The sequence below is a fragment of the Haliotis rufescens genome, unplaced genomic scaffold (assembly GCF_023055435.1).
Source record: "Haliotis rufescens isolate VD_foot unplaced genomic scaffold, xgHalRufe1.0.p SCAF_12, whole genome shotgun sequence".
NCBI classification, from domain to species: Eukaryota; Metazoa; Mollusca; class Gastropoda; order Lepetellida; family Haliotidae; genus Haliotis; species Haliotis rufescens.
Genome location: NW_025963802.1, coordinates 31,586,437 through 31,607,973, shown reverse-complemented (window position 1 = coordinate 31,607,973; position 21,537 = coordinate 31,586,437). Strand labels below are relative to the sequence as shown.

Here is a 21,537-nt window from a genome sequence, read left to right as displayed (position 1 = left end):
TATGAATATTATGTGTTCTTTTAATGCTCTAATTATACCAGGTGGCCACAAAAGTTTATAACAGATAACAAATAATATTTATGAATATGTTTACAACAGCCACAATGCGTTGGCGAGTAAAACATGGCGGCGGAAGATATCCACGTCAGGCTCTGCTTGCAAGAAATTGTCAAACTAGACCTTGAAGTGAAAGCAATTATACAGGTTAATCTTTGCATGAAACTGTAACTGATTAATGATTACAGTATATACATATTTTGAACGTGCCGACATGATTTAACTATAAAAGAGTGGTAGCTATAGTCTAGCCTTGTACAGGTGTACGCCACCACATGCCCAGCCCAAGCCTGAGTTATACAAGCTAACAGCTGGTTAAAGAAATATATAACGACATGTTTGAATAAGACGTTTGCAAGATCTACACATAAAAAAAATATGCACACAGGATACCTGCTGGCCCTGTACATATTAGGTCATGTTTATGCCAGTTGTGGCACATTGCTACACTAATATCTATCAACAGGCCTACTGGTCCTAAACAAGCCATATTAGCCAGCTGCCACCGTGTGTAGTGGAGTGTAACTATGTCACGTCAAGCTCAGGTTTCATACCTAAGACATCTGCTTAACCCTGCTGATTTAATAAACTACATTTTAAGTAAATATTAAAACCCCTTTTTCCAAAATACCCCGGTTATACAACACCTCATGTTGTAGACAATTCATTATTTTCTTCAAATCTGCTTTCAAGCCTGATTTACTAATTTCACAGAGTAAGACATCACTGTTGATGTCATTATGATCAGACACTTCAATCTTTAATTCAATATGTTTGTATACATTACAAAATGTCAGAATGTTTTACTGCATGCCTGGAAAAAAGGAGAGAAAAATCATTCTGAAATATTATCTTGTGATCTCTTTCCCTGTGTTTACATTGATACGGAAAATGTTTGATAGCTACTGACTTGGTAACGCTAGCAAACATACATGGAATATGCCCCCTCAAAAGTTCCCAAACTGGGGAAAATCACATTCTTCTCAAAATCAAATGATGACAGTTGCAGATCAGATGATGAAGATAGTGACCATAAGTCAAGTCATACTGGAACCAAGATTTTCTTAACTTGATTCACTTGGCCATGTTGTCACTCAACCTGTTCACTCTGCAGACTGTGAGCATGCAATTAGCTCACAGAACCTAGTTTAACCACACTCAGCCGGCCTCAGTCCACTTTGACCCATGGATGAGGTTGATGATGAAGGGCCCAGATTTTCACTTCATCAAGTCCCTCACTGAGTGGAGGAATGCGAGTTATTTTCATGTAGTAGAATGAATACCCTGTTAACTCCAACCACAAAGTTTCATACTTCAATGAATGTCGGAAATTCTGATGTTCATACAGTTTGGCCCTCACTGTATGAAGGAGTGGTTAAAGCGTTCGCTTGTCATGCCAAAGACCCGGGTTCGATTCCCCACATTGATACAGTGTGTGAAGCCCATTTCTGGTGTCCCCCGATGGGATATTGCTGGAATATTGCTAAAAGCGACATATAACAATACTCGCTCACTCATTCCTCAAAGAATGTTGAAAGCTCAGATGTTCATACAGTTTGGCCCTCATATTAATTATTTAATTGATTTACTTTAAATTTGGTTTGATTTACACATTAACTAATTTCACCATGTTGACTGATCTCAAACAGTCAATGGCTGAAGTGTAGAAAGAGTTTTTACTGTTGTGGAAAGTGTATATTTTCAAAATATCTAATGGAGCACTTGTCTTTCTAGGATATAAGAGATTATGCTCAAACAACACAAGATGTTGAAGATTTCAATGCTCAAGCTCGAGAACGGATAACCAAATTACGTGGAAAAGTGAACGTACGTATCTTCTGTAATACCTCTCATGTGTTGTTGCCTTGATGTAACTCTGGAGGAAAAAAGATGCTTAGTTGTGTGTTTGTTGTAAGGGGGATTTGGTGAGATTCAGGGCCCACTTGCACATAGACTTAGGGCTAATAATAATTTGTGCTAGTGGGCCCTGGTGGTTATAATGTGTGACCTGACCTGGTTGTTACAATATATTCTGTATTATTGGTTCCAATGCCTGGCATGCAGGGTTTCGGATTACACAAGGTGGTATCCCTGTTAACTTCGAACACTGTCATCATGGTTATGTCAGTTTTGATTGACATGGACAAGCTTTACTCCAGTGCATTGATGATGATGATGATGATGATGATGAAAATTTTCCAGGAAAATTACTACAGCAAACTCTCTTTATTACTTACCATTTATATTGCATGCCTTGAACATGTTGAGGATGGAACTATGCCCTTGACAACTAATTTTTGTTTTTAATCAAATATTATTACAGATGCAGTGGGAATTAAATGTGCCTATTTTCATGGTGTTGATTTTGTTCCAAATTTGTGAAATTTAGGATTGGCAATTCAGAAAGTCAAGTGGACATTCCAAGTTTCTTTAATCCTATGATGTAAATAAATATTATCTGTTTCCAACATATTTGCAGGAACTGGAGCAACTGGGAAGAGAACAAGACAAAGATTCTGACAGAGAGGCCATTTTGAAAAATGTAGACAACCACCGACAAAAGCTGTCCAGGTGTGTAATGCTGTGACAAGTCTATCATTCCGAACCAATACATCTTGTGATTTCCTCACCAGTGTTCACTGTGAGAATACTTGCAGTACTATTCGGATGACTGGTTGGAAATGGGTATTATTATCTTCCGCCATGAAGTGTTGTCCGTCCATCACGTTTTGTTTCTGGAGCAGAACTCTAAAACCATGAGAGATATGTTAATCAATCTGGGGTGGTCGAGTAGCCTAGTGGTTAAAGCGTTCGCTTGTCACGCCGAAGACCCAGCTTCGATTCCCGATATTGGTACAATGTGTGAAGCACATTTCTGGTGTCCCCGGCCGTGATATTGAAGGAATAGTGCTAAAAGCGGAGTAAAACCATACTCACTCACTCACTCTTAACCAATCTTGGCACATAGATAGACCTAGTGGTGAACTGGTGCCTTTTGATACTTTAGGATTTTTTACTATTTTAATTTTTTGAGTTTCCATGGCAATGATGTTGCCTTAGACTGAAAATGGCGGTAGTATTGGCGGGGGATATGAGTATTTCATGCTTGTTACCTTTTGGAGTTAGAAATAACTGAGTTAATCAAACTTGCATGTGCACCAGTGCATAAAGCACACACACCAGTGCATTGTATACATCAACCTGGTGGCACTGTTGATGTCATTTGAATCTGATTGTGACATAAAGTGGGAATGACATCACACTAGAAATGACGTCATAGCTGATGATTAGTGACGTCATTCAACAATTATTGTTTTCTAAGATGGCGGTCATGATCATTGCTTTTTTCTAAAGAGGAGCTCGAAGGGCTAAAAAATAAGGGGTAATGATGAAATTATTACACTCGCATATGTGTCATACTGATTTTACAAAACTCTCTCTTGTTCGGGAACTATAAGAATTCTGACACTGGTTTGTAAAATCAGTATGACACACATGCTAGTATAATAATCTCTACAAGTTATGCATTATCTTTGACTTGCAAGCGTTGATTTCATTATGGGTTTCAACATGACATTTGGTGGTGGTGAAATAACATGCTGAAGACATAGGTTAGATTCTCCTTGTGTACAAAATGTGAAGCCCATCTCTGTGTTACCCAGGCATGATATGGGTGTATTAATAAAAGCATTGTAAAATCCTTTTCACTAAAGTCACATAGGAAATAAATCCATCTTTGTTATGAATAAGTTTTTTGATTTATCAGTTTTATATTGTTTGAGATTTCAGAAATTTACTATTAACTTTATAAAGTTTAATTGTAAAGATTTTTGAGGTTTCAAAACTGTTCAATTTAACCACAAACAAAATAACCCCCAACTCCCGTCCTCCAATGTGCTCTTGTCTCCTTCCCAGCACAATCACCAGTCTGCGACAGTCGAACCTGACAACACAGCTGATGATAGAGAAGAGGACAAAAGAACAGCTCCTGTCAGGCGGAATGTCAGCTAAGCAGAGGTGAGATCATCCTTATAGACAGATAAAGACTTGGGTCAATTAGTGGTTCTGAAGTGATTCAAGAACAGTGGCTAGAAATAACCTTGGTTTCAAGGATGGATGAAACTACAATGACAGCACCCGATGTCTGAAAAAGTTTTCATGTCTTCATACCCAATGCTATCCAAGGGGGATTCTGGGAAAGAATATTGATGCCGGGCACCCTTTGCTGGTCGTAAGAGGTACTATATGGATCGGGAGGTCATACTCAGTGTCTTGGTTGATGCACGTCATCATACCCCAATTGTGTGGATCGATGCTATGATAAAAATCACTGGATTGTCTTGTTTATTTACAGACCGTCATATAAATTGTTTGATAGGCATTACTTAGAAGTTGACGGATGTCAAGGTAGACACAATTTTATGGATAACAAGTCTTGCTTGACAACGGTATAAGAATCTATACCGAAACGCCGCTTTTTACAGTATTAAAGAAGTTGTTTATTTATAAAATTGTGTCTACCTTGTCGACCATCATATAGCTGGAAATTGCGGACTGTGGCATTAAACCACAAAAAACATATCCCATGCTTGACATTAAAAGGATGGCAAAGGGATCTAAGGTGCTGTATCTTACTGTGCAACAATACCAGGAGTTAACAGCAGTGGGTTCAAAGTCTAGGTTCTCACTTGGTCTCACTCACACATATCAATCAAATGGAGAACATTGTACCATTCCAGAAACTGTTGTAATCTTTATCAAAGACTAACCACTATCTTAGCGCCAAGGTTGCTGTGGCGGGCAGGGCTGGTCCAGGCTTGCAGGTGGGCCAATGTGAATCCCTGCCTCATACCATGCCACTCTGAATATGTTTTGGAAATGTGAATTACATTGTATATCATTGATGTATACTGTACACACTTACTGAGATGAACAAAATTTGTAAAAAACAAAAACGATTGCTCTGTAGTTCGAACAGGCACTGTCCATACTTTGTAACAAGTATCTTTAAGGGGATTGCAAGTCAACCTGGATAATGTTTGTTACAGAGGAAAGGGCAACAAGGAGACCCTGGCTAAGACTGCCAGCAACATCACAGAGAATCTGATGAGCCTCAACAAGATGCTGACAGGACAGTTGGAGCAGAGTGAGCTCAGCATGAGCATGTTAGGTGGGTGCATACCCCATCAGGGAGTTTTGTTTACATGTTTACATGTTTGCATGTTTCGTAGAAGAAAATGTATTTGGGACCCGTGAAGATCCGGGGTAGAATAGATCTTCAGCAACCCATGCTTGCCGAAGAGGCGACTAACGGGATTGGGTGGTCAGGCTCGCTGACTTGGTTGATGCATGTCATCAATCCCAATTGCGTGGATCGATGCTCGTGATGTCAATCACTGGATTGTCTGGTCCAGACTCAATTATTTACACACCATTGTCATATAGCTGGAATATTACTGAGTGTGGCGTTAAACAACAAAACAAAACAAACCATTGTTTGTCATTGTGAGTTGGGTTTAACGCCGCTTTTTACAGTATTCCAGTTATATCACGGAGTGTCAGCTTGATGTGGGAGGAAAGCCCGAAGTGATGCAGGTCTCGGACGTTTACCACTTCAGTGAAACCCACGAGCACGGGTATGGTGCTGACAAACCTAGGAACAAAATCGGGGCGAACTGGGATTCGAACCCACAGTCATAGGTTTCTGGTGTGCCCAAGGGACGCAACTCTGCACAGCGAATCACGGCGCCTTAGACGACTGGGCCACCCGTGCCCCCTCAAAACAAACCAAAACATGTAATTGGTATCTGTTTGAGACGGTTTGATTTCATCGAAAATTATACAGAATCTGTTGACAAGTTCGAGCCACATGGTAGTTCATTTGTCTGATGTACAATGCTTCGAGCATGCAGCATGTTTGCGCTTTCAACTAAACCAAGGGTAGTGTATTAATCGGTTTCACGTCTGCTTCTTTCCTTTCCCCAGCTTCCTCCTCTAAGACTGTGACTGACACGCAAGATGAGTTCCGCAACATGGGCGGGCACATTGAGAACTCCCGGCGCCTCCTTACCAAATATGGACGCAGAGAACTAACAGACAGATTATTGATATTTCTTGCTCTGGTTTTCTTCTTTGCAACAGTGTTGTACATAATGAAGAAAAGACTCTGGCCATCATGATAAATGTGTTCATTAATTGTAAATATTCATACAGGATTAAATAGTGCAATATATGTTTTCACATTTCACTGTTAATTGCTTTGAAAGGGAGTGTACAAATAAACAAGATCAGGCAAACCACTGGTTATTGTGGTTTAGTATTTTGACTCATCTTCACTTCAATGATCATGTATAACTCAGGTTTGGTGTTGTGAAGCAAACTTGAAGACCAGAGACTGGCCATCACAAAAACAAGTGATCCCCTTGGAGTAGCATTGGGGAGTGGAGGAGCCCCGAGTCATCTCACATAACATCATCTTTTTTATTAATCACATGTCTCGACACTGGTTTCTTTTTGTTTAATGCCACACATCAAGCATCAGCACAATGCACATCATACTGCCTTGGACTACCAACTGGTGGTAAGAGCACTGATCGGTGCAGTTTGTTTTGTTGTTTAACACTACATGCAAGATTCCTGCTGTATAACTGTAGCTTGGCACTAATCGACAAATCAGTGATTTCCAGTGTCAGGGTACAATTCACCCAAGTCGCCCAGCCTGACCACCCGGTTGCTTCTTCAATATGCATAGGTTTCTGAGAACCAATTCTAACCCCGCTTCTCCAAAACTTTAATCAATATTGACTTTTGGTAAGAACTTGTGTGACTTGTACATTCGCCTGCTGTACATAGTGCCCCAAGTAATACAAGACCCAGTTTTCATCTCATCTGGGGGAATGAGAGGAAAAATATATAAATACAAGCACAATCATTTATTTCATAATCATCCATTTATTTCATTCTTTACAGTCTACAAACCAACATGACAGCATTGCCCCTGCAATCAACGAGTTTTAAAACGTTAACAATTAACAAGCAGGATTTGGCTAAGAAGCGGAGACCTCGAGAAAGTTAAGTGACATCTCACATCACCCCAGGTAGTCACAAGCCACTGAAGTGTGTGTCAAACTCAAAGATTATTTACTTGGTTCACATGATGGAAGAGAAGCTTTTTCAGACAGAATAATTTCAAAGATCTTGTGTGAGAAAGAATTCACACTGACCACACAATTATATACAATTTAATACCACAAAGATATATATTTAACTAAAGTAATGACTTGCTTGCCCCAGAAAGCTTTAGGACCTTCGGCAACATTAAATTCAAACTTCTTTAATCCCTTTCACACACTTTTAAAAGCATTAAAGACGACATACCGACATTTCTCTTGTCCAAAAGCAACTTTTAGTCATACTGTTCAAAACAAGAATTTTAATCTAGCAAGACACTATACATCTAAATCCCACAGTACTGCAACTAGGCCTCTTTGACAGATATGAAAATAATGTCATCAAAAAATAATAAAGATACGATTGGCAGACCTTTTCTTGAACAGAACAGTTTGACATTATCTCGCATTTGTCTTCCAGTTTACCAGTCTGGACATACATTTTTCTTTTTCTGCATCAAAACCTCATTATCTCGCTGATCTTCTTGGTCCCTTCATCTTCGAGATATCTTCGGTTCAGTGCATTCAACAAAAGCACACTTGGCGAAGTTGCTCGTGAACCTTGAGTTTCACCTAGAATGCAGTTCCAGTCCTTTACACCAAAGCTCCTTGTCTGTTCCTAGAGCTTCAGTGGGAAACATTTACCTCAATATTTAAGGTGCCAACATTAGAAATTTTGTAACTTGTTTGAAATATTTTGAAGATTATCACTGATATTAAACCATTACAAGTTATTTTCCACTTGACATGAAAATAATCATTTTGAAATATCCATTTTGGCTTAGGGACTTGTCAGGAAAACTGCGACATGTCATGCATAATGATCCATTGCTTCTTAACTGAGATATTTGGGGGCTTCAACATTGAACAATATCTGATTTAACACTCCAGCAAGGTTAGCTGTGCTATTACAGGAACTGTACACTCCCCTGGAGTGGCAGGACTTTATCCAAATATTTCAATAAATGTCTGGATAAAATCCCAGCCTGGACAATTAAATATTGCTTTATATACATTGGAAAAAAAAAGATGGATGTTGACAGACAAGTCATACCTTTATTCAGTCTGTAATTACCAACTGTTCCAACTGTTAATCTATTCAACAAAGTTAGTGCACTGTTCATACAAGGAACACACAAACGTGGAGTTCAAAGGCTGCCTCACCAGAACATCTGGCATGAAAGAATTGAATATCAGATTTGGAGCAACATTTTGCCTGCTGTGGGAGGCAAGGGAAGGCCACCTGCTTACAAGTACTCAAAAAGTTAAAGTTTGAGAAACTGTTATGTTTACATTTGACCTTCATCAGTGTTTAAAATGGAGGGGTCCTGGTGTGCTTGAGGTCTTTGGAATTTGAATCAATAAATAACTTTTAACATAATGACTGACCCCAGACTTTATCAGGTTTAATGTCAAACCCTGTCTACATTCTGATTGAACAGAACAGCACATTATTGATTCATTCATTGTATCCTAGAAGACCAAAGACTGTTGGGTTGGAATGGTCCAGTTGTACCTTCATGGCACAATAAAATGACCCACAAAGAAAGGTGACCCACAATAAACAGAAAAATAAACCTTACCCTGATAGCCCTTGTGAATGATTAAGAGACAATCAACTTAGTTAACTCTGCTTTCAAAGGAATTCCAGCCATATCTTGCCAGGGGGTCACCAACTTTAGATTCACAGTCAGTACCCTCTTTGGTAATTGGACTTTGGTCTTCTGCATGAAAAGTGATGCTTGAACGAATAAGTGAGTGAACAGGTTTGTGCTAAAGATCTTAGATGTATCACAGCAAGAGCTTTACAGTTTGTAGCCAGACCTTCACAGACCTGAGCGCGAGTCAGCCTTTGATCATCAATATTTGGGGCAAATGGATTTTACAACAATCTCTTACTTTATTTCTTAGTTGTTCAGAGCACTAAATTGGTTAAATATGGTATGGAAAAAATATATTCAAATCTTCACAGCCTAAAGAAAAGGGAAGAGATGTTCTCATACTACTTCCAGTTCGGAGGACGAAAGTGCATCATCCATGCAATTCCTATGTGTATATTTATCAACAATGGAAAATAAACCCAGCAGTTTTGCTCCCGTAAAGGCAGTATATGATATACTGTATTTTGAACATATATTCTTTACAAAACACTTGACGCGATTCTTTCATTCAAAACCTAAATAAAAACAAGGTTGAAACCATGAAGAAAATAATGGAAAAAATAATAATCAGTTTTAACAACTTGTAGAACTTTACAAAAGATGCTGGATAACACTGACTTCTTAAAAGTCGAGAAGTACAGTCTTACTAAACCAAAGAATTATTTTACAAGCGAATTCAAAAAACACAATTAAGACAATTTGTTCACAGGCACACAGCTTCAGACAGTTACTTTTGTTCATGCGTGACTTTTCAATGAGAAATGACAAGGAATCATCTCATCTACCTTTGAAGAATGAAACTTTTTTTTTTCAGTCTTAAATATACAAGTACATATTCATACACTATCAACACTATGATACACAGATTAAAATGAGTTTTTTCAATGCAAATGGGTTGGTATGACAAAACATGTGATAGTACCTTGACCATATCTGGGACTTAACTTCTATCAAAATAAGCAGGGTAACACTAAACAACTATGTGCCATATCCTGAACAGTGTGTCGTTTCTTTTAGGACCAACATTGTAATATACAACCATTGTCGACTTATTCTCCCTAAAATGTCCTCTCAAATCAAAAGACCATGGAAACAAGACTAGTAAGACTAGTCTATGCCTTAGAAATAAATTAAGAACTTCTAAAATCTAGCAAGATATTGTCAAGGTACTAAAACATGATGATTGAACAGGATACATGGTTACCATGGTAACTGAAGATAGCAGAACCAGATGGGCCAATGACTCACATAAGACAATTTGGCCTTGAACTTCACTCTTCAGCAAACGGCTATATACAAATTAGACAAATGATCTGGGGGTAGAAGGTTTAGCTGCAGTTGACACAAACATGTTTATACAAGTTAATGGCCTATAACATGTAATTCTTTTGCTGTACAGACCAAAGATTTCTTCAAAATATCTACCTTACGAATTTTATACTTTCTAAACCTCAACGTTCTCTGAAGCAGAGTACGCAATACACTGCTCTGACGAGGCCAAGCTAGTGTTGCACCCCTTTAATAAAATACTGCAGCAACTTCACGGCGAGGTGACACCAAAACCTGACATCCCAAGTTATTCTCATGGGGACTGAAGCCAGATCTTCCGTGTGATGAGCAAACACTAACCACTACACTACCCCACTGCCCTTTATCTACGAATGTTTGGTGTAAACTCAGTGAGTATAAATACTATCTTCCCAACATGTTCTTCACACAAAGTTAGCTCATTTGCAAGTCGTTCCCTACTACTCACTGTCAAATGGGGTCTGATTTATCAAGGCCCAAGTTCTGTTATCTCCCATGGACGTGTGTCAGATCTGAATCCCTGACCGCCAGACTGGATGATTCAATTGTTATAAAATGGCTTTAAAACTTATGAGTGAGTCTATTAACAAGTGAAGTTGTCTAAAATTTAGGAATGTCAATCACTAGATTAAAATGCTCATCATCACTATCGTCAAACAATGGTGCCACTGGCAGCCCGTCCTTAATATTTGTATCGGGCAATGCATTTCCACTGTTCTTTTTCGGCCGACCTCGGCCCTTGCTGTTTCCTGAGTTAGCTTTAGGTATTGTAGATTTGTCGTCTTTCTGTCCGTTGTCATTTTCTGTTGGCAATTTTGCACGGATGTTGGCCTTTCGTGCCGAATTCACAACTGTCTTATATTTTCGCTTTTCTTGTTGTTGAGGAAGATTTCGAGGGTAATTTCCAACGGGTGGTTTTCTTTCGACAGTCAAACCTGATTTTGCTGGGTGTGGAACTGGAGTTTTATTGTCACTCTCTTTCAGAACAGATTCAGAAATGGAATTCTCTTTCACTGAGTTCTCCTTCTCACTTTTGACACTGGTGTCCATTTCTTCGCCTTCAAAGTCTTTGACACATGCAAAGTCTTTCTCATCCTTCACCGAGGCTGCATCAACGTAGGAATCACTCGCCGATGTTTCAGACATATTGTCTACAGGACCACATGTTTTGCCTTCAAGAATGTCACCATGGTCCGAACACACGAGAGCTCCCTCCACATTGAATATGTTGTCTTCAATATGACCGTTACAGAAAGAATTGGGGCACTCGGAACACACCTTCCTGGCGACCTTGCCACAGATGTCACAGTGGTGCCATGGGCACAGCCACTTACCTGAAACACAACAAAACATTACATGTCGGAAAAGTAGGACACCGAATTCTAGTTGTGCGATGTACAAGCGACTACACTGTCAATACTTCCTGGGTCTTCTGTACGCTACAGGTTACGTGAAATGGGGTTTAACGTCGCGTCCAAGATGATTGCAGTTATATAGCGACGTGTGCGTGTACTAGTCCGGACTGATTTATATAGTGCTAGCTCACTGAGATACCATGCCGCAGTTTAACATGAATACCCCACTCAGACACAGTATACTGACTCCGAGCCAACCAGTCCTTGTTTTAGCCTCTTAATGCCGAGCGCCAGACAGAATAACAACAAGTACCATCTTTTAACATCTTTTGGTATGACGTGGCCTGGGATCGTACCCTGGACCTTCCGCTCTCTGGGCAGACGCTCTACCACTAGACCACAGAGAAAACCAGCATGTGCTCTGACCAATGAGTGCTGAAAACCTTGGCACTTTGTCTTGTGCAATATGTCTCATAGCCCTACAGACTCTACTCTACACATTGCTTCAATATAAGGCAGCAAAAGGGTTCACCAAAATTTCATGCAATAGGGAACCTTTGCCTTCCATGAGATATACGTGTCCGCATTTCCTAACCAAACCAAAGACAAACACGCATCACATAGAACTGTATGTATTCATGGTGGACGGAGGAATACGTCAGTAATTATAAGATATATGGATGAACAACTTCATTATTATAATTAGGTGTACAATTTTGGTGTAGGTTCTTACACCGTTATCATTTTCTTGAGAGCAGTGTCAGAACCTATACCGAATTGTTAATTGTAATAAAGAGGTTGTTCATCAATATATCTTATTACTTAGTACTCCAACTGGTAAATGCCTATCAAAGAATTATAGGGGAACATAGTGTACACAAACCCATGCAGTATTGACGCTGAAGAGGCTAATGCCTTAATTACTTAGAACTTGTTTGACACCAGTCAGCTATATTCAAGCTATATCACGGCAACTTGTAATCAAATCTGGACAAGAAAATGAATAGTTTGATATGAGTTGTTTGTTTGTTCATTTGTTCGTTTGTTGTTTAATGCCGCACTCAGCAGTATTCCAGCTATATGACAGTGTTCTGTAAATAACCGAGTCTGGACCAGACAATCCAGTGACTGACATCATGAGCATCGATCTACGCAAATGGGATAAGATGACATGCATCAACCAAGTTGGCGAGTCTGACCAATCAATCCAGAAAGTCGCCTTCGACAGGCAAACATGGGTTGCTGAAGACCTCTTGGGTCATGAATCTGATTACCTGATCCACGGCATGCATAGTTTACTGGGGACCTATTCTAACCTGGATCCTAACAGGGGTGTTTCTTTTGGGACAGTTATTTTGTAGTTGCTTCCAATATTGGGTATAAGTGTATACTCTTCAGAATTGTAGTTATTAAAACAGTTAATATATAGGTAGTCAAAATTATTAACTACTTTGGAATTGTTAGATACCATGATCATGTAATCAATACATCCCATTCTAATGAATATAAAATAATGCTGATAGGCTTTAGTTTACTTAAGCATTAAGCATATTAAAGTGTTTGCTGTGATTTTCTGGCTGCCTGTATTTATCTACAGTCAACTCTTGATAAAACTAAAGCAAACATACCAAGGCAATAATCAATACGTCATCCACTTCAGTACATGGAACCATGGAGCTAGTTTTATCAAGAGTGGATTGTATTGAATATCAGCAAATACTTGGTCTTAAGTGGCTCAAACGTGATCAATTGTAATTTTTACTTCAGTGACAATGTCCCTGTGTTTGAAATCCCCCAAGTGCCCAGTGTCAACTAGAGTGCAATTCGCTCTTTGAAGGCCTCCTTCTATACATAATTTCCGATTTACTACCTTTTTTCAATAGTGCACACTGAAATATAACCACCAAATTTGAATCTTCTTACAAAATTTTAACATCTTTTCAAGCTGTTTTTAAATAAAACAATTTCTCAAGCAAAGGTATCCAAATTCAATACCTTTGGAACTTGTATTTATTGTGCTTCTGTAAAATTCTTATCAAAATATATTGTGCATGACCAATAAAGTGCCACATTTCAAAATGTTCTCCAAAAAGCCAGGAAAGAATAACCATTAATTCCCTTTTTCAAAAAGACAGTTAACATCATGCTATTTGAACTATCTACAAACTCTGACATGCTGATTAGTCAGAAAAAGGGGAAATCTTCATCACCAACCTCACAACCACCCAAGCCACCTGAGACCCAGCTTTATCTTACCATGTGGTGGTTTGGCTAGGTTGAGACACTGTAGATGATAGGACTTCGGACAGTTGGGTTTATCGCACATGACAAGTTCGCCTCCTTCTCCGCACCTAAAACATTCATCCTCGTGTTCCTTCTTCACTTCCATTTTCTTCCTCTTGCGTTTCTTCTTCTGCTGCTCCTTTGACCTCTTCTCGTTCGCTACCGCTGCTGCAGTCTAAAATAAGGTGTCCGGATTAGACTTAGCTGTAAGACAGTCAGTTTTTATGTTTGTTTGTTTCGTTGTTCAACGCCGCACTCATCAATATTCCGGCTAAATGACAGTGGCATGTAAATATTTGTGTCTGGACCTGACAATCCAGTGGTTGACATCATGAGCATCCATCTATGCAATTAGGATAAGCTGACATGATTCAACCAAGACAGGGAGCCTGACCACCCAATCCCATTAGTCATCATACGCCTGCGCCTTGTGGAAGGCATATCAAAAGTGATGCAGACATTTTGGTTAAACCTACAAGCATAGGAATAGTGATGACAGACCGAGAATCACTATCTATCATAATAATCTATGATCAGCAGATCCTGGTATGGCCAAAGGAAGTAGTTCTGTATCGCAAATTATCTTTTGAAAAAATGCTTTTCTATCTCTGACTATCAGTACAGGGACCTATCTAGGATTCCAAAGAAATTGCCCCCGGCAGTAAAATTGGAAAAAACATTCGTAGTACTGTTCATAACATTAGTTCTTACTACAATAACATGAAATATTTAAATTCCAAAACAGGAATATTTTTACCGAAATATGCAGTAGACTTGTGGCTCAATATCCGCCCCTGAGCAGATCTAGAAAGATCTTTGCACAGCATGAAATAAATCAGGGGTCCGGAAACCGTCATATGCGCCGGACCTGTCCGATTGGGAATCTCAAATGTCCGTTTTAAAATATTGCTTAAAGGACATTTTAAAAAGTATTGTCCGGACATTCTTAAATTTTGACCGGACATGATCAACAGTTAGGACTGAGCAGTTTCTGTCTGCAGTTGCAACACAATGAAGATTAACTACACTGACAAGCTTTGTTTGTTTTGATTGCTGTAAATACATCGTACCTACATGATAGTGCAATCGGTCAATCACTGTAATAGGGAATAAACTGAGTTGACACTGATTAATCGAGGATTAATTACTGAGAACATCTTGTTAATTTGAGTGAAAGGTGTTTACAACTGTACATTAATACCTTGCATCATCGATGTACCTCATCATCCTCACAATGCTACGATACGTAACCTCAGACAAGAAGCGAAAGCGTGACGACAGCCAGTCGACCGATGCAGATCAGTCGAGCGGATCTGCCAAACCCTCAAAGTCTGGATGATCATTTTTTAAGTCGTGGCTAACGACTTTCACTTGGTTGACATACAATGAGGATTTGCAGATTTTATTGTTTTCAGTAGCTAGTCGTATATTGAATCTTGATTGACCGCCATTTTGCTTTCTCGGACGACCGATATCCAATTTTTTTATGGTCAATAATTAAGTACAGATGAAAAAAGTATTCAAATAACTATTGTTATCAACGATATTTTAGTATTTGTGATTAAATTATCTGTCTTGTTTTCAAAAAAATCTTTAGTTTAAAAAAAACCTTTTCCCGTGAGGTCACGTGATAACCAAATATGGGATAATAGTCTCGATCCAAATGTTACAACGCGTACACTTGAGCAGACTCATGAATATTAATTAGACTGTTCACTACGTTAACAGATCGTTATTATAACAGAAACAAATGTATGTTTTCCATGTAAATCTAAAATGATAATATTTGTTATTAATTGTGCGGTGAATTAAACAATTTAAATTGAAACAATTCATAATTCATTATATTATGAATACGTAAACTTGTAATGTGTGTGAAAAGTCGTACCAAAATACGCTATTTGAAAGGGGCGTGGCCTAAATGCAAATGTCCGATTGGGATTTTAAATTTTCCGGACCCCTGAAATAAATACACAACTAGTCCAACAATTCCTGTCCAAACCATGTCAGGTGTCACTCTCTGAACTTGCTGACCAGGTTTTTAACGCCTGACAATACAACTCGAACTGTATGGTATCGCTTCTCTCAATATCAAAAACCCATACAAAATGGTCCCTACAGTCTTCACCATATGTTTTGCCTGTTTCTCCTAGGACTCTGACAGCAGCAGGAAAGGTGCATATTTTCATAAAATACACAAAGTACAGAGCTCCAGATAAGCTTTTGGTGTTGTGGGTATTTTACCCATGCATTTTAAAATCATTGGGTATCAGTAATTCTATCTGGGTATTTAAATTTCTGTAACCCACTAGTTTTTACACATGTGGGTTTTTAAGTTAAATATTTAAAAACACTATTCATCTAGTCCCTGCAAACTGGTGTGTCGTGTGGGTTTGAGAGCTTTATAGGACTAAAAAATACCACGATACTTCCACAAGAAAGTGTGATGGCAAATGATCATGATGTAACTGTCATCGTGGAGTTTGGCAAGGTTGGCGGAATGCCCGTTTATAATTTCAAAATAATTAAGTTGCTGATTTGCTAATCGGATACGCAGGGTTACTTCACAATATATTGATGATACGCACAAGTTTTATTTTTGTAGCGTATCTGTAATGTTCGTTGCGTATTTGATACGCTTGGATTTTATTTTACTGCGTATTTCTGTAATTCTGACACAGCTTATCTGGACCTCTGCAAAGTATATCACAATTACCCAATTAATTTTTGGATGCTTGCATACAAATTTTATTTTTCAAAAACCCCATTGTATAAAACTGCGTATTCACCCAAATTCAACTTGCAGTCCTGTATTTCTTTACAGATCTTTATTCACAGGCATTACATGAACTACTACAGTTGCCACATTTTTTTTTATTGTTAATTAGACATGTCTGTTTGAGCAGTATGCAATAGACATAGTAGAAGTCGCCTGAAACAGTATTTAAGCACAATGCCCCCCCCCCCCCCCCCCAAAGCAATACCCAACGTGTATGATAACGATGGAGCAAATACTCAATGGCTGCAACGTGAGGTCTGGTAATTTACCTTTGGTCGGACTCCCAGGAAGCCGCTGCAGTTGGCAGCTCCACAGCCACAGGTCTTCTTGTCATTACCCAGGCAGTCCAGGTTGTAGTTGAATGTCAGCTCAGATCCTGAAAGAATGGACATATGATGGTGTAAATATTGGGCTGTTACGATTCACTCGTATATTCGGTGAATCAAACCGTAACCATTCATGAATTTCATTCGTTATTCGTGGCTACTAGAATCAAATATTTATGAATACGCAATCATTTACTACCCTTTACCTAAAAACATCCATAAAAACATGATATGCATAGATTTCTTCAAAGACAACAATCTTTTAATATTTAATTTGACAGGAATGTGGTCACTGGTCATTGTGGCATTTGAGCAGATACTAGTACCTGGATACTGTAAAAATACTGTGCAGTAAATAAATATATAATATATTAATAATTAACAAACCATGTCAAATAATTTTTGTTTTTAATGTTTCACTGAATATAACAAATATTACATAAACTGCTGAATTGTTATTGTATTCATGAATTAATATTTGTATTTGTTACCCTATATTCGTGATACGAATCATATTCGCCTCAGAGTATTCTCTATATCTACCGATCAGTGTTACCAAAGAATGGACAAATTCCTTTTGGACACTTAAAACCAGCATATCTAAGTTTTATTGACAGTAATCATTCAGAAACAAAAAACAACTATTTCCTATTCCTGATCAGACTTTCGGGTTGAAAATAATTACTTGCTGAAATTACCGTGAAACCTCAAACTCATTATACTTGAAACTGTTTGAGACTATGATACTTAATTCTCTCAGCCAATCTCTCGTACTCCAATTTTGATCTCTCGCTCCGCCGAGATCTAACAAATCTTTCACTTTCTGATCAGCCAATTAGTACAGAGGAGGAGCATAACTGATTTCTGTGTCTCAAAAAAACAAAGCAACAAAAACAGCCCCAAGCTATATTTGTAGTTAAATATACATCATGTATCATCTTAGTGTCATGTCATCAACCCCCAGAAAGGTTTACTTTCAAAGAAACATTTTTTCTTTTGCAATGGTTATTTCTGATTCAAGGTGGTCTAGAAATTGAAAAAGAACTGTTCTCATCTGATTGGCTCAATCAATGTATAGAATCCTGTTCCATTCTTACTGTGAAACTGAGGATATTTGTATGTCACGGTACTGCAAATCAGTTGTTGAATACACGATGTATGATGACATAAACAACCTCAGTCACATGTTCTTATCACCTGATCCTCATTGTAGTCATCTCTGATGACAGAGAGGATACTGGTGACCAGTTCTTACACAAAATTCTCAAAAGGATCAGCATTTATAGCCATCAGTCTGCAACTTAGTGACTCCCTCAGCCACCAGTCCAAAGCAAGAGTCAAGGGATAATTCCTACCATCTTTCAGCTCAGGTAGTGAATGCCATAATATAAACATCAAAATCAATTGAAAATGATGCAGAAACACAAGTTCAGGCAGGTAGATTGAACACCAGTTCAGGCAGGTAGATTCAAAATGGTTTTGTCCCAGAAACAGGCCCACATGTGTTGCAAAGACTCACCAGCTGGGACATCCTTCAGAGCAAACAGTCCAACCCTGATGTCACCGTTCACTGTCCACTTCTGTGTCTCACAGTTAGGCGAACATGAGTGATTCATGAAGCGAGACAAGTTACCCTTCGGACATGCATCAATTATTCTGAAACAAAGCATTAGAAAGCTGCATTTTCTCACATCTTTTAAAATAATAATAATGAAAACATTATTCTTATGGCCTTGAAGATTTTAGATTGTAAGAGGATCAGGCCAAATATCAATGCTCAAGATTCTGAAGCATGTAGGGAGCTTGATCACAATTGACCTCTTCTGAAGTTGACAGGGTTAAGTGTGAGTATGGTTTTACAACGCTTTCAGCAATATTCCAGGAATATCTATGTGGGGATCAAACCCAAGCCTTCGAGTGACTACTTTCACCACTAGGCTACCCAACCACCCCTACAAGGTGAGAAGAAACACTACTAGCTAACAAGGTAAGCAGTGGTCAATGAACCCTTTACAGGACCATTGAGTGATACATACCTATTTTTATCAAGAGTTAACATATAAAAGTTGGAGATGTTGTCTTCATGAGCTTGTTTTATTCTTCTCTTGCATTCCTCTTCATCGATCAGATCCCCGACGTACTCATTAACAAACTGACCCTGGAAAAATTACAGATAGAATCTTGATGAAACTATGATCTTAAGGTAGACAAGAAGTCTAGTCTAGTCCATATATAAAGAGTGTACCTGGAGAAGATATGAAACACAGATATACAGAGTGTGTTTTAGTTGTTCTACACTGCACTCAGCCATATTCCTGTTATATGACAGTAGGTATGAAGCAGAAATCCAGTGACAGATGTTATGAGCAAAGATCCATCAAGTCTGACGATTCATTAAGTCGCATCTTCGTCCAACATGGGAACTAATTTTACCTCTGAATCCTCCCTGAGCTATGTGACTGTGACTATCAACTTCAATACGAACAAGCTCAATCCCAAACCTTTTTGACATCTTGTAGTGTCTTGAGTCCCCATCCCCGGCTGCTGGTCTTGAAGCTTGTTGACTCTGGATACTGCCTTTTTTGAAAGCGTTGGTTTTGGCACTTGTCCCCCGCTGGACAGGTCGTGGGGTGGCACTCGTACATGAGTATTGTGTTTAGGCAGTTGGCCTCAGGCGTACAGGGGTTGGGCATGTCCGGTGTGCATTCACATCTCGGGATGTTCGCCAACTCTGCTTTATGGACTATCACGTTTCCAATAGGAACATTTGCCTGGAAGAAACAAATTTATGTTGACTCAAAATGTCTCTAGACAGTAACAATCAATTTTGACGTATGACACATCAACAGCCAGGTCACACAGTGTTACCACCAAATCTCCTATCCATTCTACCAATGAATCCCCATGAGGTCATTGTCAATAGATATTAAATGAAAAGAAGTAATATTTATAAAAACTAATGTCTTCAGCCAGTATATCAATAATAAACTCAGGTGCAATATATAAGGTCTTCAGGCCAACAAAACCTGCAACACAGAGTTACGAACACAAGACGCTTACTTGACAGAAACAACGAGACTGATTATAATGGAAATTGTATCATGTGTCAGTTTATGATTCCACGTGCAGGCACACACTACTGTTGGGAACCGTTTCATTTGGGCGAATAGCGATTTATATCACTTTAAACAGTATTTCTGTCAGATCATAGAATGTCATCTTGATGTGGAAGAAAAGCCCCAATGAAGCAAACCAGACTTCTACCACTTTGGTGAAACCCAAGCATGGGTATGGTGCTGACAAACCAAGAAACAATCAGGGAGAATCTGGATATTGAACCAACCATCATAGGTTTCAGGCACACCTAAGAAACATACTCTGCACAGGGAATTGTGTGGCTTCAAATGACTGGGCTACCTGTGCCTCTCAGCATCTGAGATAACAAGACTGTAGACCATTGAATAAAACTTAACATGCAACATTCTTCTGTGACAGGTTAAGTCAAGTGTGGCAATCATACCTTGACAAATTTGAACGGAGCTGGCTTCTTGTCGTTTCTCTCTTGTTCCATCTGCTCCCTGTTCTCCTTGGCTTGTCTCCAGATCTTGAAGGCCTCAGTTGCTTCCTTCACACCTGAACATGGCACAGATGGTAAAATAAGCTTCAGAACATCAACAATCATGCTGGGGAAAAGTCCAGCATGTAATATAAGTCCTGTGATGAAATATGTTCCAAAGACCATCATGCCAGAAAAACAAAGGTAGGGAAAAATAAAAGTGATCACACAGGCCTGTGACATCAGTAATCTTTATTCGTTGTAATAATTCCACACTCAAAAACTCAGGTACACAACAGTATCCTGTAAATAATACCAGAAAATCCAGTGATCGAGCAAATGATCCACACTGTCTGTGTACGATGAAACGCAAGCAACCAAATCACCGAGTCTGACCATCCCAACCGTTTAGTTGCCTCCTACGGCCAGCATTAATTGCTGGGTACCTCTTCTACCCCAGAATACCCAATGGGGTACAACAGTAATCAATGAATAGGGAAAACGGGAAAAGATGCAGAAAGATTATGGACAGTTCATATATACTGGCTTATCAGTCATTCTGGTCAATCGTTTAAAGTGAAACATCCTCATGGTGAAAATATTTGCCTGATCGGCAGTTATTTCAGTCAATATAGTTGGCGATGAAAAGTTGAAGATGAGACTTGATTTCAAACACCACTACCTGATAGCTTCAAGATGCCGTATAGTAATGAAATCTCAGAGCTTTGACCCTACAGATATGACAAAGAAATATACCTTTAGAGAAGATCTTAGCAATGCCCTTTGTTGTCGAGTCCCTGCTTCCTTTGTCTCCTTCTTGGAACAAGAACACTCTGAAATGTGAAAGTGACACCTAATTAAAAAGTTTCAAAGGAAAGCCACTTCATCACATAACAAGAAAACAGCGTTAACACTATCCCCCGCCATGAGGCACATTAGAATTCTGTTTGCTCAAATAGTAGTGAATATGAACTATAAAAGAGAGACCTATAACGCCTGAAAAAGAGATAGGCACTTGAGCCGTTTTATGGATCATGAAAAAG

General features: G+C 38.9%; 2 protein-coding genes across 6 annotated transcripts in view; one reads left to right on the top strand and one right to left on the bottom strand.

Annotated features, from left to right (window-relative positions):
• The first annotated feature begins 109 nt into the window (after positions 1 to 109).
• On the top strand, positions 110 to 6,299 carry LOC124117426 (vesicle transport protein SEC20-like). Its single transcript, XM_046479324.1, has 6 exons — positions 110 to 204; positions 1,792 to 1,884; positions 2,537 to 2,628; positions 3,973 to 4,074; positions 5,106 to 5,227; positions 6,043 to 6,299. The coding sequence occupies exons 1-6, from the start codon at positions 124 to 126 to the stop codon at positions 6,234 to 6,236; spliced, it is 684 nt and encodes a 227-aa protein (XP_046335280.1). The 5' UTR covers positions 110 to 123; the 3' UTR covers positions 6,237 to 6,299.
• Positions 6,300 to 6,988: 689 nt separating this feature from the next.
• LOC124117399 (histone-lysine N-methyltransferase NSD2-like) overlaps positions 6,989 to 21,537 on the bottom strand; it is a 32,058-nt gene continuing 17,509 nt past the window's right edge. For all 5 annotated transcript variants that reach the window (XM_046479281.2, XM_046479313.2, XM_046479304.2 and 2 more), the window contains exons 12-19: positions 21,251 to 21,327; positions 20,459 to 20,571; positions 19,440 to 19,709; positions 18,975 to 19,096; positions 18,458 to 18,594; positions 16,882 to 16,988; positions 13,807 to 14,008; positions 6,989 to 11,529 (exon numbers count right to left, since the gene is read on the bottom strand). In XM_046479281.2, the coding sequence (XP_046335237.2) occupies positions 10,796 to 11,529; positions 13,807 to 14,008; positions 16,882 to 16,988; positions 18,458 to 18,594; positions 18,975 to 19,096; positions 19,440 to 19,709; positions 20,459 to 20,571; positions 21,251 to 21,327 (1,762 nt within the window). In that variant the 3' untranslated portion in view covers positions 6,989 to 10,795. The remainder of the gene's footprint in view (positions 11,530 to 13,806; positions 14,009 to 16,881; positions 16,989 to 18,457; positions 18,595 to 18,974; positions 19,097 to 19,439; positions 19,710 to 20,458; positions 20,572 to 21,250; positions 21,328 to 21,537) is intronic.

Coding starts and splice junctions, on each gene's coding strand:
- LOC124117426 (XM_046479324.1), top strand. CDS start 124: ATGGCGGCGGAAGATATCCACGTCAGGCTCTGCTTGCAAGAAATTGTC. Junction 1,885..2,536: donor AATTACGTGGAAAAGTGAAC/GTACGTATCTTC, acceptor ACATATTTGCAG/GAACTGGAGCAACTGGGAAG. Junction 4,075..5,105: donor GGAATGTCAGCTAAGCAGAG/GTGAGATCATCC, acceptor TGTTTGTTACAG/AGGAAAGGGCAACAAGGAGA.